Below are 25,901 nucleotides of genomic sequence, written 5' to 3' on the forward strand. Positions count from 1 at the left end.
GGGATTTTTGGTATATAAAAACACTTGACTGTTAAGTATATAATATTTAGGAATATGTAAATGTAGAAAGAATGTGTGATTTTGTCAGAGTTTGAAAATCAAGATGTAGGGAAATCAGAGTATTAAATGGAATTTAATTCTCCTTGCTATTAGTGCTTTCCCCTTTCTAAATAATCATAATCACTTTAATATTTGTGATCTTTTGTCTTCCCTTTCTTTCATCTTCTGTACATATCATTTATTAAGCTAAGTTTATTGAATTTTCTGAAAAACATTTCCTACTCTCAAAAGAATTTATATTCTACTGAGAAGTACAACATATAACAGATAAATACAACTCCCATGTGAATACGATCAACTTTTACAACTCCTAATACTTTAGGAACTGGGAATTCTTTTTTCAATCCAGAGTTTGCTTCTTTTCTGATGCAACAGGTTGTGCTCCTTGAAGAAGCTTCTTCTGGCTTTCTGCATTTCTATTTATCTGTCAGTATGTCTTTCTTTGCTTCTGGCAAGATGTGTGGTCCTACATTTGTTCAATCTCTCCAATAACATAGTTAATGGACTGGAATAAGGAGAGAGAGGAAAAACCTTTCTCTCCACCATTACAATAGAGAATTACAAGTGTAATTCTCCAAATCAAAGCTCTTCTACCAGTAGACTATATAACTACTTTTTGTGCTTATTACTGAACTGATTTATTTTTATACAGCAGCCAGAAGTGTGTCTGATTCTTTTAGTCAATCACTAAATATTTCCTAGGTAGCATCATAGTCTTCAATGATTAAAGCACTTTTGTCTTCTCAAAATGACTATGTATTTATACACAACTAATTTATACTTGTGTTTGATTCAGTTGAGATGGCAGACTTCTGTCATTTATTGTGCTAGAGGGTGGAATCAAACTGGAACACTAGAAAATCTAGTTTGTTAAAGAGATATAATAAAATTTACCTTCTTACCATTTTCTATTATTCTTTATTCAAGTCTTAAACAACCAGAATAAAATTTCTGTTTGGAAGTGTCAATTTTATACTTTCTGGCTAGATCTTTTACTATACTCAGGAACAAATGAATCACTATAAGATGAAGATGAGAATGTGCTTGGGAAACAAAAGATGAGAAAGGGGCTTTATTCAAAAAATATCACAAATAAACTGAAAATATTAAAAAATTTAATGGAAACTTTAAAGTGCAGTTTCCTTTGTGAAATTTTGTGCAATCCTACAATCACATTACAGTTTGAGAAGCCATTTATTGGAATACTACAGGTACTTGTTCCAAATATAATTTCTTTTAGACCTGGGATAATACCCAATAATAGAAACATTTTCTTTTTACTTAACAGAGGGAACTTGGTGATGCAAAATATCAGTATAGTATTTATGAATTGAAGCATCGGGAGAATCAGATCCAGGCCAAACTTGAAGAGGAGCAGGCAACTATAGCAGAGCTAGAAAAACATAAGGTACCCTCCTTCCCTAAGTTAGTTTTACTGATAATTTTTAACATTTTGGGGGAATAAAGTATCCAAGATCACGATTTCTGCTTTTTCCAATAGAATGATTTCATATGAAAATCACATTAATTGGAAAAAAAAATTGGACCCAGGATATTTGTTTTTTTTGAGTTGAGAATAGAATATTTGCATGCTCTGGTAGAGCTCTTGAGAGGAGCATACCCAGTCCCTTTCAAGTTTCATCAGGTTGCCCACTAGAATTAACTCTAAGTAGGCAACAGAATAGAACTTGGACTCATTCTTGATTGCCATGTTTTCCCTCACAGGCTGCTTATGTTGAATACCTGAACGGTCCTTTTCTGTTTGACAGCCTTTATTCAGAGGATGTTGAAGCTGCCAAGTTAGCTTACTTACCAGGAGTTCCGGAATTACTGGAGACATATCCTTTTTTTCTGCTTTAACAAAAAACTAACACCAAAAAAAAAAATGCTTAAAGGGTTCATTTCACTAAGAATCACCATTCATATAATATAACCTTGATAAATGGAGCTCTGGAAAACTCTGGGGACTTCTGAATTTAATATGGGTGTGAAGCTCCACATATCTACTAGAGTGGTCAAAGCAGCTTTCCACAAGTGTGTTTACATATGCAGTCATGGAAAAATAACAGCTTGAACATGTTTTTATTAGTTGCAGATAGAAGCCAGGTTTGGTATAAGTAGAAGAAAAATCAATTATTTCCTGTAAATAAGAACAAGCAGAAGGTTAGACCTAAGAAAGGACTTCAGAGGTGGACTTAAAACTATAACTTCCAGACTACCCATAGAGGATATTATAGAAAGGATGTCTACTGGAGATGGAAAGTTGACTCAGATTAGTATTTCTCATAAAGATAATGATGGGAAGTGCATAAAGACCTCCCAGGCCCCATTTCTCTGATCCCTGGTTTATGTAAGGTAAATCAATAAAATGGTTTATTGTTTCTGTATTTCTACTACCAACAGCATGTAAATTTTAATCCAGTGTAAGCTTAACATAGTATATTCTTCAATCTATTCACACAAATTAATCAATTATAGAAAAATACTCATGAAAGTATATACTTGCCAATAAAATAACTTCTTTCAGTCTTTTCATCTTAAGGCACTGGAACCAAAATGAAAGATCTGACAATACATCTGCTAGTGAGGATTCTGAGCTTAATGGGAGGATCCTTAACTTTAAATTCACATACAAAACCAAATTTGTTGAAATTTGCCAGAATATATTTGATTATGGCTTGGTACAGCAAGAAAAGAGAAAAGCAGAAGTTGCCATCTTCTATGAATGTCTTGAAGAAGCCCTTCAAGAAAATCGAAAGCAAGGGTTGAAAGAAGTCGAAGATTTTGACAAGACATATACAGGGGTAATTATAACTCTTATGTAGTGAAGTGATTCATGTAACACTTTGTCAGTTAGATATATAGATGAAGTGAGTATGATGTCATGGAAAGAACATTGGACCTAAAACTAGAAGATCTGGATTAGAGTTTAGCTAATAACCATGGAACAACTTCTATGAGTCTTGTTTTTTTCAATTTGTAAAAAAAGGAATAATTGCACTAATATTTGTTTTATCTACCTCAAAGTAATGTTGTGAGAAAAGTGTCTTAGGTACCAAGACCTATGTAAATGTGAGCAGTTACTATTATTTAGGAAAGAACTCTCGTTATGATGGAATAGTCATTCTCAGAGAGAATTGGGACTGGGGATAAGCAAGGTAGATAGCCACTTAGAGCTATGTATCCTGTGTGTCCCAGAAGGAAGGAGAATAGCACATGAGAGACACAGTGACCTTTTGAGCATGATTTTTTTCTTTTTTAGAAATTTATTTAGTATTTTATTTTCCCCCAATTACATTCAAAAACAACTTCCAACATTCATTTTTATTTTTTTTTAAATTTTTTTTTATTTTTTGCAAGACATCCACAAAACATGGCCTTTATTTAGCATTCCTTACAGTGAAAACAGGAAACATTCCTTGATATTCATGCATCAAATATATACATCATCTTCACATTCAAGTCAATAATGACAATGATTTCCAAGAAAATAAGTTTTAAAACTGTATTTCTGCTTTAAAAAACAGCATAAATTATAATCATGTACATAATTTCTTTCAAGTGGATAAACTTAGACAATTTATCAATGCTTCCTTAAATTTTTATACTACATTGAACTCCAACTGGGTTTTGTTTTAGGGTAAACCAGATTTTGGGTTCCTCCCTGTGGAGAAGTTACTTTCAAGTCAGTGAAAGTTCTTGACCCATGATTAAAAGTCTTTGCCAACCAACATTCATTTTTAAACTTTGAGTTCCAGATTCTTTCTATTTCTCTCTCCCCATCAAGAATATAAGCAATTCAAAATAGGTTTTACATATGTAGTCATGCAAAACATTTCCATAATAGTCATGTTGTAAGAGAAAAAATCCTCAAGAAAAATAAAGTTAAAAAAAAAAGTATGCTTCAATCTGCATTAAGATAAGGATATGGATAGCATTCATCATTTCCAATGACATTGCATTGCTGAGAATAGTCATGCCATTCATAACTGATAATCTTACAAAATTACTTTATATGTTGTACATTGCACTTTGCATCAGTGCGTGGAATTCTTTCCATTTTTTAAAGAGCATCCTGCTCATCATTCTCCATTGCATAACAGTATTCTGATATTTACATTTACATATATACATAAATACAATTACATACCACAATTTATTCAATTATTCCTCCAACTGATGGGTATTCCCTCAATTTACGATACTTTGCCTCCAGAAAAGACTTGCTACAGGTGTTTTTGGGTACATATAAGCTTTTCTTTTTGTTTTTTATCTCTTTTGGGATACAGATCTAGTAGTGGCATTGCTAGGTAAAGGGCTATGGATGGTTTTATAACCCTTTGGTCATATTGAACATTATAATTTTTAATGCCAAATATTCTCTTCTCAATGACACATTTATTTTGTGATAAGAAAAATCCCCGTGTTATAGTGAATGCTCAAACCTTAAAGATGAATGGATGATTATAGCTTTTTAAAAGTTCTTACCATTTGCGAAGTAATGTGCTAAGTAACAGGGATGCAGATTGCAAAGTAAGATTGTCCCCACTCCCAAGGAACTCACATATTAGTGAGGGAGATAAGTCATATATTTATATGGGGCACGTACACATGGGGCATAATTTTTAAGTCTCGTCAAGCTCTTATCCTATCAAGGCCCATTTTAATAACAGAATGCTCCCTGGTTTATTTTCTTTGTCTGCTTTTGGGAACAGTTCTACTCCCAACACCATCCCCCTGGGAATTAGTTTTACTTATATTTTCCATGCCTCTCTTTCTGTCTATTGTAGTAGCCTATATTTGTAGCTGGTGATGATTTTCTCTCATTTGATCCTCTCAAGAATCCTGTGAGGCAGGCGAGGATAAGGTGTTATTCCCAATTTGCAGATAAGGAAATACAAAGCTCAAAGAGTGACTTGTTTAAGGTCACACAATTAGTGTGGAGAGGAATTTAGTGGAAGCAGAATTAGAAACTGGGCTCTCTGACTCCTAATCTAGCATTCTTGACATTATGACATGCTGCTTCCACATCAGTACTTCAGAGGATAGACAAAGCTAATTTGGGGCAATCATCACACATTTATTAAGTGCTTACTCTTTTGTAAGAACTATGCTGTGCAATGGAGATACAAAGACCAAACAGAAATAGTTCTTATCCTCAAGGGCATTATGTTCTGTGGGAATCAACAGTGACATAAATAAGTTCATACAAAATAAATAGATTTTAAATTGAGGAGAACAGCATTAGCTGCTGGGGGATCAGGAAAGGCTACATGTAGAGGGTGTCAATTCAGCAGAGTTTAAAAGGAAAAAGGGGTTTTTAAGAGGATATACCTCAGATAGGAATACATTTCAGATATAAGAGACTGTCACTGTAAAGGCATAAATGTAGGCAATGGAATATTGTGTGTGAGGAACAGCATTAAGGTATGTTTGACTGTACTATAGAATACAGAAAGTTAGAAAGGTAGGTTTTAATGAGATTTTTGAAGCATTTTAAAAGCTCAAAGGAGCTTTTGATCTTAGAGATCAATAGTGAACCTCAGGTTTATCAAGTAAGATTTTTCCTTTCCTTTCTTTTTTTTATTATGCCTTTTTATTTTTCTAAATACATGCAAATATAATTTTCAGTATTCACATTTGCAAAACCTTGTTTTCCAAATTTTTCTCCCTTACTTTCCCCTTTTCTCCTCCTCAAGAGAACAAGCAATCCAATATAGGTCAAACATGTACAATTCTTCCTGTATTGTGGGGGAGGAAATGGAAGGAAAAGTTGGAACAGAAGGTTTTGCAAAGGTCAATGCTGAAAAATTACCCATATATATATATATATCTTGTAAATAAAAAGCTACAATAAAAAAAGAGCTGCTATAAACATTTTTGCACATATGGGTCCTTTTCTCTTTTTTATGATCTCATTGGGATACAGATCCAATAGAGAGAGACACTCTGGATCAAAGGGTTTGCACAGTTTGATAACTCTTTGGGCATAGTTAAATTGCTCTCCAGAATGATTGAATCAATTTACAACTCCAACCAACAATGTATTAGTGTCCCAGTTTTCCCATTCCCCCACTCCTGACATTTATCATTATCTTTTCCTGTCATTTTAGCCAATCTGAGAGGTGTGAAGTGTACCTCAGAGTTGTCTTAGTTTGCATTTCTCTAATGAGTAGTAATTTAGAGCATTTTTTCATCTGACTAAAAACAGCTTTAATTTCTTCATCTGAAAATTTTCTGTTCATATTCTTTGACCACTTATCAATTAGGGGAATGGCTTGTATTCTTATAAATTTGAGTCACTTTTCTATTTATTTTAGAAATGAGATCTTTATCAGAAACACTGGATATAAAAATTTCCTCAGCTTTCTGCTTCCCTTCTAATCTTTGCTGCATTGATTTTATTTATATAAAATATTTTTAATTTAATATAATCAAAATTATTCATTTTATATTTCATAATATTCTCTATGGCATTATCTTCTCTATGGCAATAAAGTCCTCCCTCTTCCACAGATCTGAGAAGCAGACTATTGCTTTTTCTCCTAATTTGCTTATGGTATCACCTTTTCTGTCTAAATCATGAACTTATTTGATGCTATCTTGGTACAGGATATTAGGTGTTGGTCAATGCCTAGTTTCTGCCATACTGTTTTCCAGTTTCCTAGAAATTTTTGTCAAGTAGTGAGTTCTTATTCCAGAAGCTGGAGTCTTTTTAAAAGACAAGTTAAAAGAAAAAAAAGAGACAAAGTGAGGGACTGTTTTAGAGAATTTACAGATTCAGAAGCCCAGTGATCATTTATTCTGGCCATTGAAGCCTGCTTATGGTTATATTTAGCCTAGCCTTTCATGAATGGAAACATCTAAAAACATGGTCTTTCCACTTAGTGTATTCCACAAAACTTTACTGATCAGGCTGGTCTCTAAATTTTATTAAGGTTGTTTTTCCATTTAATGTAGAGCCTCTGCTTCCAGGGCCTCATCTGGCCCAGTTATCATTATACATACCATCAATATGTCCTCAGGAAGAATTAGTCCATTATTTTCCCTAGTCAATCCTAGATTTTCATTAGTCTCTCTTCATGTTCTTCTAGTGTCTTCCTAGGGAAAATAAGGTCATCAAAGCATATTGACATGTTCAGATAGTACCTACGGAATGTGGCAGGTGAAACTGTGATGCCTTGAAGCAGTTTCTCAAACTGGAAATCCAGCTGGGCAGATGAGAGGAGTCTTCTTTGTTTTCCTCTCCCTAGATGTCTAGTGGTAGCCGCTGTGTAAGTCCAACGCTGAGAATCACTGGCTGCCTGACAGACAGGACATCTTGTACTCGGCATAGTGCATTGCTCCATTTTGGTGCTTTTGTTCAACATCTAGTAGGCTACATATTTATATGTCTCCATTGTCCTCCATATCACCACTATGTATGATAGGTATGAGCTTCCAAAATCTGTGATGATGCCGTGACCAACTGTTCTTTAAGGCAGATTCTGAGATCTTACAGCACAGATAAAAGATACTTCCTAGAGTGTTCCCATAATGATTAGGAGTGAGTTGGATTCTGAAAATTGCTCCTTGGGCATATTTGACTTCCTGTTCATGCCCTGAGACCATGCTTATCTTTTTGGTGAACTTCTGCATCACCTGATCATTCCATTCTTCTGGTACTGGGGAAATTAAAAAATACAATTTCTTGGTATTGATTTGTGAGTTTGAGATATTCACTTGCTCATCTCTAAACTCGAGTGGATTTCAGTACAGGCTGTCTCCTTAGTTAAAGTATGCAGGCATTGGGTCCCAGCTTGTTTGCAATATCCTGCCAGTATTTTAGATATCTGGAGTTGGTTCCAATCAGTGTTAACACTGCAAGGATAGATGATGTGTCTAGTCACAATGAGTTACGATCAGCAGAAACACAGTTGTTACCAACTTTTTGTGTTTTTTTTAGGAAACTTCCTGATTATTTTAATGTATTCCAAATATGGATAGTTTTTGTCACTCAGTCCACCAAGTCTCCCCTCTTCTTTTATATATCATAAAGATATTTTCCTCAAATTTCTTATAAAATGATTGGAATACAAAAGTAATTCGAAATTCATAGGCTGAGAATACATTGCATATTACATTCTCAATCTTTATCACCACCTCTATACTCTGGACTATACCATAATCATCTTAAAAGGTGACCTGCTGACTGTTTTGGAGTCTGGGGTGAGTTCTTTGGCTCCACTGCCATTTTTTGATTGTTGAACTATACATCTCAGCTTCCACAGGACCTCATGAAATTATGTGTTTTCATCTTCTCTCCCACTGTAAGAGAAGATAGTTCAGCTTTTCTGGTTGACCCCTGTTGGTGATATTCAGTCTTTTCAGCAACAGTTTTGTTTAGGGATCTACCTACCATCAGATTTTCTGTGAATTCCTGCTATATCTGCAGGATAACTCACTCATCTTCTGTGATCTACATAAAAAATGTTCCTGATGTACATGGAATTGACTTTTTTGCAAGATGGGCTATGCAGTGCCTTTCCCAATTTTTTTGAATGCTTTCTTCTAGTCTATCTATTCCTCATGAATCCCATGACTTTTTCCATTGCATTGCATTCTTTAGGAATATCCTTAAATAAATTTAACCCCATAGTCCTTGGGCTATTTGGGTCAATTTGTTCACATCTGCTTCTCTTTCTGTCTGTATCAATAGAAGGTTCTCCAACTGTTATGATTTAGATAACAATTAAGTGTCTGTTATGTGCCAGGAATTGTATGAATGCTAGTGATACAAAGAAAAATAAAAAATGAACAGACTCTCCAGATGCTTACATTCCACTAGATGAGAGGACATGTGAACAACTATATACAAATAAGCTACATACAGGATAAATGGGAAATAATCACAGAGTGAAGGCACGGTGTTAAAGGCTTCCTGTAGTTGTGGAATTCTATTTAGAAACCAAAGATAGCCAGGGAGACCAGGAAATGGAGATGAAAAAGGAGAAGATTTCAGGCATGGAGTCAGCTTGCAAAAAGGTCCTCAGTTGGGAGATGGAACTTCTTATGGGAAGAACAGCAAGGAGGCCAATGTTGCTTTCTCTCAAAATGTAAGCCTTGAATTAAAAACACACACACAACTTAGCATTTTAGCTGGCTAATAGGGTTTACAGTAGATAAATGAAATTTAAATTAAAAGTAACAAACAAGGAACCCTACTCCTTGCTCAAAAGAAGGAGGAAAAGATCTCTTTTTTAGGAGTTAATAGGATACCTTGGGCAGCTAAGTGGAGCAAGAATAGAGTACCAGGTCTAAAGGGAAGATTCATCTTCCTGAGTTCAAATCTGGCTCCAGAAACTTACTAGCTATATGATTCTGGGCAAGTCATTTTAACTCTGACTAAGTTTTCCTCATCTGTAAAATGAGCTGGAGAAAAAATGGCAAACCACTTCAGTATCTTTGCCAGGAAAACTCTAAATAGGGTCAACCCCAAATAGGGACAGGACTGAAAATGATTGAACAAAAAGGGTACCCTGGTTCTATCCCAAATCTTGGGACAGCTTTTGTCACTTCAGAACTATGATTCCTGTTGCTGTCCCTCTTATAGTAGGGCACCAAGATTAGTCCAGATCTCTAAGAAGCTTTCTCTGCTTATCTAGGCAGCTAGTCATATTGTCATGTCCCTTCTTCTCAGCTCTGACATCTTATTCATAACTCCTTTTTCTAAAGGGCAGCTTGGGAGTCAAGGTTCATATGTCCCCTACTCTAAGTCTTTCAGCCCTAAAGTTGGTTTAGAGATTGTTGGCAATTTTAGAGAAAGCATTTTCAGTTGATGAAATCAGAAGCCAGATTAACAAGTGATTGACTATGAAAAGAAGGGACATAAAATGATAATTTGAGGGGTTGATAGTTTCTAATGATTCAGAGTTAGATGGACATATTTACACATATTGGGAAAGAACACAGTAATAGAGATTGAAGATTTGAAAGGAGGGATGATGGGGGGAGAGGAGCAGTTTTCCAGAGAAGGTAGGAAGGGATAGGATCAAGAGTTCTTGTAGTGGACTTGGTCTTGGTGAGAAGATACTGGAATCAAGAATGAGAAGATGGGGGAATCATGCAAGGGTTTTTGAGTTATATAGAAGGAGAGTACAGGCTACTCATGGCAAGTGTCTTTATTTTCCAGTAATGTATGAGCAGTTTTCATCTGACATTTGTCTGGCAATGGGGTAGAAATCTTATGGAAGGCTTGGAACAGCCCCTTTTGGAAGGAGATAGAAAATTAATTAGAATGAGTAAAAGGATTGTCTTGTAGATGTTAAGGTTCAGTTGAATTGAGATAACATATTTATGGTGGACTCTGTGGACTTGGTTATGTGATTTTTAGCTCAGTGTTGAAACTGTACTCTTCTCAGCTACCTGAATCCTGATTCAGAAGGAGCACTTTGCTTTGGGGGTTCTCCTATTTTCTCCAAATAGTCAGTGTTACCTTTGCAGTTCTTGAAGGATAAGATAGAATTGAACTTGGAGTTAGGAAGCTGTGATTATTAGCTGTGTGACCTTGGACAAGTCAACTAACCTAACAGTTTCAATTTCCTAAATTGCAAAATGAGAAACTTGTGTAAATCTTACTTTCCTCTACTTAGGGGCCCCTTGTTCTGGAATCACAAATGCATTTTGGACCAGATTTAGTCCTAAGGGAGTCTGGCCTTTAATAAGAGTTTAGGCTCCCTTTTCTGGCTTATTAAACTCTTTAATAGCATTTTATTTTTCCAATACATGCAAAGATAGTTTTCAGCATTCACTTTTGCAAAACCTTGTGTTCCAAATTTTTCTCCCTTTCTCCTTCCCTCCTCCTCTTCCCCAAGATAGCAAGCAATCTGATATGGACTAAACGTGTATAATTGTTCTAAATATATTTCTTTTCTCCTTCTTCTTCTTCTTCTTTTTTTGTTGAAGCAATTGAGGTTAAGTGACTTGCCCAGGGTCATAGAGCTAGGAAATATTAAGTCTCTGTGGTAAGATTTGAACTCCGGTCCTCCTGACTTCAGGGCTAGTGCTCTATCCACTGCGCCACGTAGCTGCTCCTAAACATAATTCTAAATTTGTCATATTATGCAAGAAAAATCAGATCAAAAGGAGAAAAACCGTAAGACAGGAAAAAACAAAACAAAACATGGTTTATTAAATTCTTACCATAGTTCTCAAGGGAATGATTTATCTAAAACTTAGTTTTTAGCTCATGTTTAGGTCTCTCCAAAAGAGGGGAGTAAAAAGGTAGTCAATGTATAATTTGAATTATGTATCAGAAAAGTATTTCTTTCCTGCACATAAAAAATACTAATGTAGAACACTCAGAAGTATCCATTTGACAGGAACAAACTTAAAACAATAGTCAGTAATAACTGAGCAAGCCAATATGCTTGCCCAGGATGTTAATATTTAAACCTCATCTAAATGAAAGGCATTTTATAGACCTACTCTGTAGGCATTAGATTTCACCTTAGCTGTCCTTAGATAGTAAATGTCTGTTAGCCAGATGAAGCCAAAGTTTGTTCTTACCTCTTTCCAAGGGTTCTAAAGTAGTTACCTGGGACTTCTCTTCAGTGACAACTGAATCTCTCAAACTCCCAAAGTGAGCTTCTACTGTAGGTACATCCATCTAGACTGGGGAATCAATTATTGTTCTAAGGAAAGGACAAACAGAAGATCCTGGTCAGTGCAAAGTCAGATTCAGGCCTCCCAGTCAGTCACTGATTAAGCAGTTCCGTGTACCAGACCCTGTGCTAATAAACTTGGGGGAAGACAAAGAAAGGGAAAAAAAACCATCCTTGAATACAGTCTCATGATTAAGATAACACGCAAACAATGACACATGAACAAAACATATAGAGGATAAATTGGAAATAATCAACAGAAAGTACTAACATTAAAGAGGAAAAAAGAAGGGCTTCTTGCAGAAGGTAGTACTTTAGCTGAGACTTGAAGGAAGTCAAGGATGGAGAGGGGGCAAAAAGTGAAAATGCCTAGAGTTGGGAGTTGGAGTATCTAGTATGAGGAATGGCAAGGAAGCCAGTCACTGGATCACAGAGAATGGAGTGAGGGGAGGCAGGGTATAAAGGGTATAAGACTGGAAAGGGAGGAGGCAGTCTAGAGAGAGTTTTAAAAGTCAAGAGGAGCTTTTTTACTTTTTTTCTGGAGGCATAGGGGATTATTGAAACTTATTGAATGGGGAATGGGGTAATGTGGTCAGATCTGTGCTTTTAGGAAGATCAGTTTGATAGCTGAGAGAAGGATGGGGGAAACTTGAGGCAGAAAGACCCTCAAGAAGACTATTAAAAGAGTTCAGTTATAAAGTGCTGACCAGATTGGTGGCAGTGTCAGAGGCAAGAAGGAGCATGAGGGAGAAATAACTGGCACTTCATTGAATATTGGAGGTGAGAAAATGAGGAATTGAGAATGACCCCTCAGGTTATGAACCGAGATCACTGAGGAAATGGTAGTACCCTCCACAACACAAGGGAAATTTGGAAGAAGGGAGGCTTGGTGAGGGGAAAGAAAAGTTCAGTTTTAGACATGGTGAGTTTAAGATGTTTACAGGGTATTGTTACAGTGGAATAAAGAAACCAAGTTTCATGCAGCCAAACGATTTATTTGGCAAAGCAGATGATTACAAAAACAAATTGGAGCCAACGCTTTCAGGACCAAGGACACTAGTTATTGATTTCTACAGAGTTAATATAAATTTGGAGAAAGTAAAAAACAGGTGTGGGTTATAGGAATTGAGACAACTGTATTTTTTATTATTGGGGAGAATCACAAGACACAGCAGGGAGAGGGAAAGGGGTAGTTTTGTGACATTTCTTAAATCAAGTGACAGTTGGGAGGGGAGAGTAAGTAATCTTGTGACTTCCAAGAAGTTGAAACTTAACTTCACAAAATAGTGGATAAGGGCAAAATGGAGTCACTAATGCTATTTAAAAAATAATATTTTATTTTTCCAAATATACATATAGTTTTCAACATTCATCCTTGTGAGACTTTATGTTCCAAATTTTTTATCCCTCCCTCTCTTGCCCTCTCCTCCCAAGAGAACAAGCCATCTAATTTAAAACATGTGCACTCCTTTTTAAAGTATTTCCATATTTTCATGATGTGCAAGAAAAATCAGACTAAATGGGAAAAAATGAGAAAAAAGCAAACAAGCAAACAACAAAAAAGGTGAAAATATGATGCTTCAATCTACGTTCAGTCTCTATAATATTTCTCTGAATGCAGATGGCATTTCAATCCCAAGTCTATTGGAATTGTCTTGAATCACCACATTGTTGAGAAGAGCCAAGTCCATCATCACAGTTGATCACCACATAACCTTGCTGTTACTGTGTACAACATTCTCCTAGTTCTACCCACTTTACTCATCATTAATTCATTTAAGTTTTTCTAAGCATTTCTGAAATCATCTTGCTCATCATTTCTTATAGAACAACATTCCATTATATTCATATACGTTGTCATTCCTCAATTGATGGGCATGCACTCAATTTCCAGCTCCTTGCCATTATAAAAAGAGCTGTTATGAACATTTTTTTCATCGTTTATGATCTCTTTGGGATACGGACTCAGTATTATAACTGGATCAAAGGGTCTGAAGCCAGAATGCAGAGAGTTAAGAAAGGGGTGAGAGGAAAGGAAGGAGAAGCATTGATAGTAAACATCTTTTTCAAAAAGTTTAGTCAAAAAATATTATGACAAACATACAGCACAGGCTACTGGGCCAAGATGGCTCTAAAGGAAGGAATGAAGCTGGGGAACTTCCCTCCCTCCCTCAAATAAATTCTAGCACAGTTCTTGGTTGAATAGGATGGTTAAGAGTGGGATGGAAAGTATCTTTCTTCTTTCTAGGATGCAGAAATCTGTTATCTTTGGCAATTAGGGGCCTACCAAAAAAAAACCCAACTTCATTTGACTTAAGTTTAGTTTTGGAAACAGATCTTCTGTGCAGTTTAGAGATATAGGCAGAATAATGAAACTGCAATTAATTACATGGCTAAATGGCAATCAATTGCATGTCATAGTATCATGCCCCTGATGTTATGATTGTCTTTGAGAACAAAGGACAAATAACAACAACAATGACATACTATTACAATTATTATCTTCTTTGATCCTCACACCAATCCTGAGAGTTAAGTGATACTATTATTCCCCTTATATAGATAAGAAACTGAGACAAATTGAAGTTGTAACTACTTCTGATACTGATAGTACATGTTTGAGACTATATTTGAATTCCCATCTTCCTAACTCCAAGTCTGGCACACTATCCACTGTGTCACCTAGCTGCCCTTAAAAAAGGGAAAAGAAATGTCGGATGATAGCTAGCAGAAATAGAAGCATCCAGTGAAGTTTTTTGTTGTTGTTTATGATTTTTTTGTTTGTTTCTTGATGTTTGCGAGGCAATTGGGGTTCCCCAAATATTCCCCAAAATATTGGTTTTCCCCAAACCCAATTGCTGAGTTTTCCATCAATTTAGAGATGTAGGCAGAATAATGAAAGTGCAATTAATTGCATAAGTAAGTGGCAAACAAAACATCCTAAGGAGCTTTCTTTCCTCTCTAACTAGATTTTTCATTACCAAGGAACAGCCTCAGTACAGAGGCACTATCTAATCTTTGTTCAAAAGAGCTTGTTTTCTTCCTTAGATACTGCTTATAAATATTGACCTAAGAAGGGTTGGGGCAAGAACTTCATACAAATTCCAAGACTTCAATATATTAATATAGCAACATGAACGTACATCTTCTCTAGCCAGCAATATTAATTTTATTTTACTGAGGAAGGCTGGTGCTTGCAGTGAGAAAAAACCTAAATAGTAAACTTATTCTTATATACTTTATGAACAGGAATATAGAACAACAGAGACCAGACATTATGGAATAGGTTGCATTTGTAATCTTCAAATATTGATGATTATTGAATATCTAGGAAGATTGCTGATTGAGCTACCTTTGGATATTTTGCTAGGGTAACAGAATCAGCACAAGGTTTAAGGGTCCTCTGAGTCTGTTCACAAACCAAAGTTCCCTGCCATTTTTTCCCCAAAAGTTAACATTTATTTAGGAGAAGAGGTTATAGACAAAATGATGTGGCACCAGGAAAAGTAAATTTGGGAAAGCATTAGGATTATCAAGGAAAGGAGTCTGAGAATCCATTCAAGAAATATGCCATGAAAAAGATATCATGAGGCATGATGGTGGATGAGAGAAAAGATACCATGAAACAGAACACTGTGGTGGGCTGACCCAAAAAAGGATTCAGCCCATTTTCTTTGCTTATAGTGCAAGGAAGCAGTTGATCTTTATAAAAATGCTAATATGTGGAAAGGACTGGTTCTTACAAAAAGAGTTTTTCCATACCTTTAACCCCCATCATGGTGGATTCAGTTACATAGTGATAGTAAGATTTGTAAATTACTTGGGATATTTTCTGAAATAATTAGTAGAAATTATATATAACTGGAGAAGTTGTGGTAATAACATTGAACTGCTTCTATAGGTTTTGGGTCTGAAAGTTCTAAGACAGACATTTGACAAACATGCTGGAACAAAAATTTCCAAGGATGTTTGATCCCTAGGAAAAACAAAGATTATTTTGGTTATTCCAATTTATGCATTGAAATTTTCACATTATTCAGTGGATATAAGAGCCAGGCCTGGAACCTAGCAAATGACAACCCTACCCATTCAAAAGGAAAAGCAAAACTTTGAGGAATTGAGTCAAGGGTATCAGGACTTCATTTATAGAACTATCTCTCCAGCAGAGTAATACATATATCAAGATATAGATTAAAATGGAAATTAGTACTCCAGGAGGTAGCCTGCTATTATCTTCCTCTTACATTTTCAATTGATGATTTATCAGCATAAATACTTTTGCCATGAATCAGTGAGGTCACAGACAATAAGGGAAGCACATCTACAATCCCCCAAAAGTTCTATCTTTACCTCACAAGTTTTACTCTTTACAATTAAGGTAGATAGCTAGGTGATACAGTGGATAGAGTGCAGGGCCTGAAGGCAGGAATATTCATCTTCTTAAGTTCAAATCTGGCCTCAGAAACTTACTAGTCACTTAACTCTGTTTGCCTCAGTTTTCTGATCTGTAAAGTGAGTTACAGAAGGAAATGGCAAACCACTCTATTATCTTTGTCAAATAAAACCCCAAGAAGGAATTACAAAGAATTAGATATAATTAAACAACAAAAATTTTGAAGTCAACACTATTATTGGAATTGGTTTACAATTGTAATGCATAACAATAATTTTGTTTTTTTGTGCTTAAGAACTTCTAGCCTATTTATTGTCTTTCTTATTTCCAGCCTTGTCGCTCATTCTTAGATATGCTTTCAGGACACATTTCAAACCAAACACTGATAATGATATAAATAAATAACCACAAAAATAAGTAACAACAATTATGTGATTTTATGTAGAAAGTGATGGGAAAGTGGGGAATGAACTTTACCACCTAAAAATGGTTACAGACATTCAATAAAAGAAAAAAAAATCCTTCATAATTTACATTTCAGGTTATATCATCCCTTCTGGGTTATTTCCCCAAATTTCCACTCATACTGGAAGGTTGAGTTCCCAAAGGGAGACTCGTTCTCCCTAGTTTAAGGATATTCTGTGAATCTATACTCCTAAAATAACTGGTGACTTTCCCTTTACAATCAAACGGTAGATACAATTGACTGTGAGCAAAAACATTTACTAAGGTGACATAGGAAGAATATAAGATGCAGAACATTCCTGTTAGAAACTAAAAACAGAATAAGGCACAAATTTGAAATGTTATGGTGGTGAGACAAATGTTGGGAATACATAAAAGCAACATCTCTGGTATCTGAGATTCCTTCTGTCATGGAGTCATCATACTATTGTTCCCAGATACAGGATTTCTTCTGGATGGGTTTACCCCCTGGGGGAAGCTTTTCCACATAACTAGTTCCCCATTGAATCCATGGTTAGCTTTTTTCTGCTGCTTGGAGTCAAGCTCTTTGAAGTTCCTTTCTTTCATGCCTAGGAGATGGAGGTGCTTTGGCACAGATATCACACTGCAAAAAGCTACTTTTGACTTAGGCTGATTGCAGAACTGGTGTTTTTTGGTGGCCATTCTTCATCCAGTCAACAGAGATGAATTTAATCAAGGAAAATTTTACATTTTATAAAGACAGAGACACACTAACTTTTTCTTTTTTTTTTAATAGCTTTTTATTTACAAGATATATGCATGGGTAATTTTTCAGCATTGACAATTGCAAAACCTTTTGTTCCAATTTTTCCCCTCCTTCCTCCCATCCCTTTCCCCAGATGGCAGGTTGACTAATACATGTTTAATATGTTAAAGTATAAATTAAATACAATATATGTATACATGTCCATACAGTTATTTTGCTGTACAAAAAGAATCGGACTCTGAAATAGTGTACAATTAGCCTGTGAAGGAAATCAAAAATGCAGGCAGACAAAAATAGAGGGATTGAGAATTCTATGTAGTAGTTCATAGTCATCTCCCGGAGTTCTTTCACTGGGTGTAACTGGTTCAATTCATTACTGCTCTATTGGAACTGATTTGGTTCATCTCAAATGAAATGAAGAGGGTCACGTCCATCAGAATTGATCATCATATAGTATTGTTGTTGAAGTATATAATGATCTCCTGGTTCTGCTCATTTCATTCGGCATCAGTTCATGTAAGTCTCTTCAGGCCTCTCTGAAATCATGCTGCGGGTCATTTCTTACCGAACAATAATATTCCATAATATTCATATACCACAATTTATTCAGCCATTCTCCAATTGATGGGCCTCCACTCAGTTTCCAGTTTCTGGCGACTACAAAGAGAGCTGCTACAAACATTCTTGCACATACAGGTCTCACTAACTTTTTTTTTTAAGGAAAAACTTATTTATTTTAAAAGTACATTATTTTTCAATTCATTTTCTGGAATGGGTTAGATTTAATGCTGATAAGGGGACAGAAGAATATCAAGAAAGTAGAGGCAGACCATCATGGGGGCAGAGTTAAGCTAGATTAGTGAGCAGAGTTCTAGCCTCAATATCCTGAGTTTAAGTTCAGCCTCTGATATGTATGTAGACTGTGTGGTGCTTGGCAAGCTACTTTACTGATGAAATCACAAGTTCATTTTGCATCCTTCTTGAATTGTTTCCTTCTTGAATGTATTCTACATTCTCTGCAGTTCTCTGTTGGCTGCCTGCCCTTACCATGGTTGTTAAACAGATGCAAATATCTTCACTGTAGGCCAAAACCTTGGCAGACCAATGTAGAGGCATTATATGTATTTGTTATACATTTATTGCATTATTTGATCCAGAAAGGGAAACATTTCAAACAAAGCAATTACAAAATTAAGATTAATATAAAATTACTACAAATATTGTATTCAGGCATGATTCTTATTGTCTTTGGTATCCTCTCCCTGTGTTGCATTTTGGGAAGGCATGGTTAGAGTGGTATTGATCCTAGAGAAGTTGGCAGTGCTATAATGTTTAAATTGTCTAGTTTCCAAGGCTAATATGTGTTATATAACATATTCTACCAGGATATTAAAAACTCTTGTGTCCTCTGGTAGTGTGATAGGTTACAGGAGACTGGTACTCTATCCACACCAACTAGCTGCTCTAAACTTGTAATTTCTGCTTTGTTCTAAACGGTTTCTAAAGGTTCAAAATTATCCTCACTCAATGGTTGTTACAGGAGCATATTTTCAAACAGGACTTTTCACTCATTTTTACATTTAAATTGAGAATATACAAACCCTTAAGACTGCTTACTTTATAGTTTCAAAGTTATGGCTTAAACATTTCAAACCATAGTGTTCAAAATTCTTAACCAGGTAAGAATTGTATCAGTGCATTTGGCATGACATTGTCTTGTTCAGAGATGAAACACAAGCACACCTTTTTATTTTATAGATATTGCAAAAGTTTTAGAAATTTGGAACCATTTAACTTTAACATTTAACTCTACATTTTAGTAGATCAAACTTAGTCATTTACATTCTTATAGGTCTGTCTTCAAAAATTGGCATATAAATTTATAGAAATAAACTAAAATGTTCTTTGATCAAATTGGAGGGAAATTAACTTAAAATTAATATAAATCATTTTCCTGTAATGAGAATTATTAAGTAATAAAACTATGCACATTATGAAATTAAACATCTTCTGCTGATAAATTATATATTATCACCATTCTGCTCTATTATACTACGTGTAGAATATGTCCCTCATTTTGAGAGAGACACAAAGACAGAGACAGAAAATATGTTCACTTATATCAGGATGAATTCATATATATATTCTAAAAAATTCTTAATTCTCAGTCTAACATTCTCTAGTGAAGCCAAAGAAATTCCACTATGAAATTAAGTATAAAAATATTCACATCAAAATCCAGTGCACCAAACCCATGGACTGCAATTTCCAAAATGACATTATTTCATGATCCCCTACAGAGTAAGAAATTCTGTACTTATAGAAAATCTCAGGAGTGAGTGAGAGAAAGTAAGGGTCTTTTTCTATCTTTCTTTTTGGATAGCCTGACATGCAATTTTCATTTTAAACTGCTGTCCTGACATCTACTTGACCTTGACTCAGCATCACTTGTTGGGCTCACAGACATTTCCTCAACTAGAATCATGAAATTTAGAACTGGAAGAGTTGAAAGAGAGTTTAGAGATTATCTGATACGTTTTTGCTTTTGATGACAAGGTAATTATCCCATCTCTACAATCTTAGTGGGCTTGTCTTAACTTTTCTCCAACTTTTCACTTGATCCTTCTCTAAAAGTCCCATGTGCCTTTTAAAATGATGCTCCCAGTATTCCCAGCTCACCTGTGTGATCTAAGTTCACACAATTTCAAAAACGATTTCTATAGTTCAAATATTTAACATTATTATGAAGTTTCCTCTTAAGATGAGTTATGATAAAAGAAGCCCAAATCTAAAACTTTCCCCTAACAATCCTGCATGTGCAAGATAATAGAAGTATTATTGTTCCCATCCTGAAGATTAGGAAAGTGATGCTCAGAGAAAGATTTGCTTATAGAAAATGAAGATCAGAGTCAGGATTTACACTCAAGTTTTCTGATTCCTTGTCCAGCCTGATTTCTACTATACCGCATTGCCTCTGCTACAACAGGATAACAGAAGCAGATTACTTAAATGACAAGTAAAGAAGTTAGAGTATATTACTGTATAATATATATTATGTCTAATATATTATATATTATTATACATGTTATATATAATCTATAAAATATAATTACTATATAATATAATTACTGTATATAATTTTCAAAGACGTTAGAAGACCAAGATCCTCTCTCATGCTCTCATAAATTCCACTCCCTCATGCAGGTGTGAAGCATTGATCTTCACCAATCAGGAAAGTCTGCTGCAGATGATCTTTGAGTCAATGGCGCGCCCACGTGCGTGTGTGTGTGTGTGTGTGTGTGTGTGTGTGTGTGTGTGAGAGAGAGAGAGAGAAAGAGATTATATTATCTCCCCTAACAAAATCCTTGTAATAAATATGCAGAATCAAATGTAGCATGTATTTCTCTCAAGCTACTCTCTGAAGATAATTTCTATTACATTTCACTCCTCTTTTAGAGTTCTCCAGTACACTGAAGGGGTTAGGGGAGTTTCTTTCTGCCATTGGCCCAAGCTCCCACAAATTGTCTTCTTTTTTTAGTGGCAATTAACTAGCATCTCAATTAACTATTTACATCAGTTAGCTTTTACAGAAGAATATTGTTTCTAAGATATAGCAAGAAGAAACACACGAACATTTTCTTTCAAAACCTCAGGGTTATAATCTTCCCTATATAACCTTGTTCTCTATGAGGAATGGAGGATTAGACTCATGGCTTAAATCATTTCCTATATAGTGTTAGTCCCATCAAATTTAAGTTCAGAATCCCCTTGCTAGCTTCTCAGACAGGGTTGGATGTTAACTTGGAGTCTGAAGTTCCAAGATTCCCATGGCTTGAGCTTCTAGGTTAGGGACTTCACTCTCTGATCATAGAAATGAAAAAGGACAAAGAAAACAGAACAAAATCTTAGGCCAAAATTCCAAACCCATTTGTTAAGGCCCCATGGTGGTGGAGAGGATGAGAAGGAAGTCCTTGAGTATTTCTACTTTACCACTAGGTTTCACCTCCTATGAGTTTTTCATGCCTAGATACAAATGCAGGGATTACCTGTATTGTCAAGTAATAGTAAAAATGTAGACAGTTCTGGCAATGTGGACAATGGGAAAGGGTTGTTTCTAGCCATGAAGTAGGCCAATGCAGGATATTCATGCATATGCCAGTCTTCTTGTCTTCCAGGAATTAACATTCCATAATGTTAACATAAAGCATATGGGGCATCGCTTTAGATAGTCTGGGCTTGCACCAAATCCCATTAGACTAGTAAAATCCCACACTAGTCATGTCCAAGATCACATGTCTTATTCTGCACTTTGAGCCTATCACCTATCTGCCAGGAAATTATTATTGTTATTGTTCAGCAGTTTCAGTCATGTCTAACTCTCCATGATCCCACTTAGGGTTTTTTTTTTTGACAAAGATATAATTGGAGTGATTGCCATTTCCTTTTCCAGTTCATTTTACAGATGAGAAAACTAAGGCAAGGTTATATGTCTTGACCAGGGTCACAGAGCTAATAAGTGTCTGAGACCAGATTTAAACTCATGAAAATGAGTCTTCCTAGTTTCAAGCCTAGTGCTGTATCCACTGTACCACCTAGTTGCCCCACCTAGGCAAGAGGTGGGTAGCATTTTTTGTCACTGGTCCTTTGAAGTCATAGTTGGTCATTGATTGATTAATCAAAAAGCCATTGATTAAAGTTCTTAAGCCTTTCAAAGTTGTTTTTCCCTACAACATTATTATTGTATAAATCGTTCTCTTAGTCTTGCTTTACTCTGAATTTACTCAATTCATACAAGTCATCTTAGGTTTATCTGAATCCATCTCTTTTATTATTTCTTATATTACCTTCCTATACTATAATTTACCATAATATACCATTATTTATTGCATTACCTCAATTGATGAACATCCCTTTAGTTTGAGTTCTTTACTGCAATAACTAGAACCACTATAAATATTTTCTTACACATAAATTTTTCACTCTGATGTGATGAGGAGCAAGCTTAGTTATAGTATGACTGGATTTTTTTTTCATCTTAGGGCTAAGTTGATCAACAACAATTTGTATATGGTTTCATTTTTTGTGATAACAATGGCTGTGTGTGTGCTTCTCCTGACCACATTCAGAACATCTGACCTTATTACAGGAAATAAAAATTGTGTTAATTAGTTCTCGCACTGGATTTGGCCTCAAACATTTCTTTTTTCTGTTTTGTTGTGTTTTTCATTTTATGGTTTTAAAATAGGCAGAACTCCAAGAAAATAGGTAAATGTTGCAGCTTTTAAATATGATTCCATTTCAGCTTATTAGAGCATCTTAGTGACTGCTGGGGTGGGATCATTTGCACTGAAGGGCAAAGGAAAAAGGTAGTTGAAAATGAAAAATAGCTCCAAGAACTGGGCAATTTCCAGGGATTCTAAAACAGTGTGGCATGGGCTTCTTAAGTTTGGAAAAATAGCAAAAAAACCTTTTTTTTAAACTATGCCCAAAGAGTTATCAAACTGGGCATATCTTTTGATCCAACAGTGTTTTTACTGGGCTTGTATCCCAAATAGATCTTAAAGGAGGGAAAGGGACCCACATGTGCAAAAATGTTTGTGGCAGCCCTCTTTGTAGTGGCTAGAAACTAGAAACTGAGTGGAAGTCCATCAGTTGGAGAATGGCTGAATAAATTGTGGTATATAAATGTTATGGAATATTATTGTTCTATACGAAACGATCAGCAGGGATGATTTCAGAGAGGCCTGAAGAGACTTACACAAACTAATGCTGAATGAAATGAGCAGAACCAGATCATTGTACATGACAACAAGATTTATATGATGATCAATTCTGATTGATGTGGCTCTCTTAAACAATGAGATGATTCAAACTAATTCCAATGATCCTGTGATGGAGAGATTCATCTGCACCCAGAAAGAGGACCGTGGAAACTGAGTGTGGTTCACAACATAGTATTTTCACTTTTTGTTGTTGTTTGCTTGCATTTTTTCTTTTCTCATTTTTTTCCTGTTTGATTTGATTTTCTATGTGCAAGATAATTGCATAAATATGTATGTGTATATTGGATTAACATACATTTCTATCATGTTTAATATATATTGGACTACTTGCCATCTAGGGGAAGAAGTGGGAGAAGTGGAGGATGTTGGAACACAAGGTTTTGCAAGGGTTAATGTTAGAAAAATTATCCATGAATATGTTTTGAAAAAAAAAAAAGCTTTAATTTTTTTTTTTAAATGTGCTGACACTGTGATAAAGGGGAAAATGCTTGTCACAGAGAAGACAATGCAAGAATTTAATTTACATGTTAGCTAATTTACACAATCTGAGGCAGGTCTTCCTGACTCTGAACTCATCTGGAGAGTTTCTCACCTGGAGAAAACTTTTGGGACATATGGAAGTTGAATTCAGCAACCCAACAATCATTTTTAAAAGCATCTTCAGTGTACTAGATGCTAAAAATACACAAAGATGAACCTATTTCCTGTAGTCAGAGAATTTGTGTTCTGCCACATTTATGTATTTGAAATGCTGTCATGTGAAAGAGATATTAGGCCTGTTCTCCTTGGCCCCCTCAGGGAAGGATGGAGAATGATAGGTAGAAACTGATAGAAGATAAGTTTAGGTTTGATGCAAACAAAAACTTCCTAACAATTAAAGCCACCCCCAAAGTGTAATTATCTCAGGAAATAATGGATTTGTAGCTTCTGCAAATCTAATACCATGACCCCAAACTTGAACTTATTTCCAGAAATGACCAAAATCGTTTTGACCCAATGAAAAATATGTAAAACTTTTCTTCCAGTAATTTTATGACACTTTTCTCCAATATCCCAGTCAGAAATGATCTCTCTTCCTCGTTCCTATGCACTCTGCTTTTCTTCCAGCATTTATCATCTTTAAGATTCTACTTTGTCTAACTTGCCAAAGCCTGCCTTTGTTATTCCTGGAAATAAATTTCAAATTTGAGGAGATCAACAGAATATTTGTGCAACATAGATGCTCAATGTACATTTATTAGATGAAATTAGATGAAAATAGTCACTCTTCACTCTAGCAAATTTCAAACAATGAAATACTAAATATCTCTTTTATAATTATGGAATTACAATGTAAGATATATTTATGTTATAGCTGGCTATATATTTCTAGGACCCAGTTTTAATTCACAGCTCACATTTACATAGTAGCTGTAGAACTGCTCTAACCAATTTGACTCACAGCAATTTGCCTTGTTCCTGAATTCCTATTAATACATAGGAAAACAGGTTCAAGAGACTCCTAGATTTAGAGTATTGTTGAATAGCTGTCTTCATTGCTTTTACATTATTCTCTATATGTAAATCTTGCTTCTTCAATGAGATCCTAAATTCAAAGCCAGGGGTTCAGCCTTATATGTCTTATGCCTTCAGGCACAATATTTGGTGCTCATAATAGTTATTAATTAATTGTTAAATTAAAATGGACTGGAATGTTTAAGTTTCACATCTTTGTTTTCAGTATTTACATACCATTCGAAATTCAAATGACATACACTATGTGGATAATAAAATGAGTGAATGTGCTGAAGAAATCAGTCGATTGTTTGATAGACTCATGACTTTAGAAATGCAATTGGTTGAACAGTTGGAGGTAAGGCAAAACCTTGATTATGTAATGTTATCTTAATTGAGGAGTTAAATAATTTTATTTATTAAGTATAAGGCAGCAGCTATACCAGTTGTCCAAAGGAGGGCACCAATTTCTCCCCCACAGAAAGCAGTGGGAGGATGGGGAGAAGGAGAAGCTAGGTGACTGTGTCATCAAGGTCAGTGAAGCTGCATTCTTGGCAACTTTTTTTGAAACTTTGCAAATATCCTTGGACATTCCTGTGTTAGAAGTCATATGACTCTGACATGGAAGTTGAGGCTAGGAAAAAAAATCACAGACAACAAGGACAGTTTTGAAAATTATGTGTTAAATTTATCATATATATAAAAAGAATAAAAAATAAATAAGAATAAGAATATGATAGAGTTGCAGTTTCATATACAATCTTCTTTTTCTTTTCTACTAATTTTATGGAAATGTCCATTTCATTAATATAAATTTCAGAATAAAAAAATAAACTTCAAATAGAGGTATAATGGTACTTAAAAGTCGCAGTGGTCTTGTAAGAATCTGGGAATATGGCTGAAAGAAATATGAAATGCTAAATTGTTCTCATTGGCCTGCTACTATATGAAGAAATCAGAGTATTCTCAGTGATGTTTTGATTAAAGTGGTTTTATCTTTTATCGTTGAAGATATTTTAAATAATTTTTATTTGAAAATTTTTATTTTATTTTTTCATATATACAAAGAGAGAATGTACACTCACTACCTCAATATAGTACTGAATTGTGATGGGAATGAGATTTTTTTCCCCTTCTCAAAATTCTCAACTACTCATCTTGAGTAAGATCAACAAAAAGTAGAACTTATCTTTGAGAATCTAAATAAAGCCACGTTATAATTCTAGGTAAAAGTTATAAAATCTAAAAAGAAAAAATAGAAAAAGCTTACAATTTAAAAACAGTTAAGATAAGAATATACAATAGTTAAAATCTATTATACTTCTAATCTAAGAGAC

At 35.1% G+C, this 25,901-nt stretch overlaps 2 protein-coding genes across 2 annotated transcripts in view; one reads left to right on the forward strand and one right to left on the reverse strand.

Annotated features, from left to right (window-relative positions):
* Window positions 1-25,901, forward strand: part of DRC3 (dynein regulatory complex subunit 3) — a 100,482-nt gene that overhangs the window by 46,519 nt on the left and 28,062 nt on the right. Inside the window, exons 8-11 of the mRNA XM_051997792.1 lie at window positions 1,349-1,468; window positions 1,786-1,898; window positions 2,690-2,864; window positions 24,791-24,922. Of these exons, the coding sequence (XP_051853752.1) occupies window positions 1,349-1,468; window positions 1,786-1,898; window positions 2,690-2,864; window positions 24,791-24,922 (540 nt within the window). The remainder of the gene's footprint in view (window positions 1-1,348; window positions 1,469-1,785; window positions 1,899-2,689; window positions 2,865-24,790; window positions 24,923-25,901) is intronic.
* ATPAF2 (ATP synthase mitochondrial F1 complex assembly factor 2) overlaps window positions 24,944-25,901 on the reverse strand; it is a 42,797-nt gene continuing 41,839 nt past the window's right edge. Inside the window, exon 9 of the mRNA XM_051997726.1 lies at window positions 24,944-25,198. Within this exon, the coding sequence (XP_051853686.1) occupies window positions 24,977-25,198 (222 nt within the window). The 3' untranslated portion in view covers window positions 24,944-24,976. The remainder of the gene's footprint in view (window positions 25,199-25,901) is intronic.

Source organism: Antechinus flavipes, chromosome 1, assembly GCF_016432865.1.
Source record: "Antechinus flavipes isolate AdamAnt ecotype Samford, QLD, Australia chromosome 1, AdamAnt_v2, whole genome shotgun sequence".
In the NCBI taxonomy this organism is placed as follows: Eukaryota; Metazoa; Chordata; class Mammalia; order Dasyuromorphia; family Dasyuridae; genus Antechinus; species Antechinus flavipes.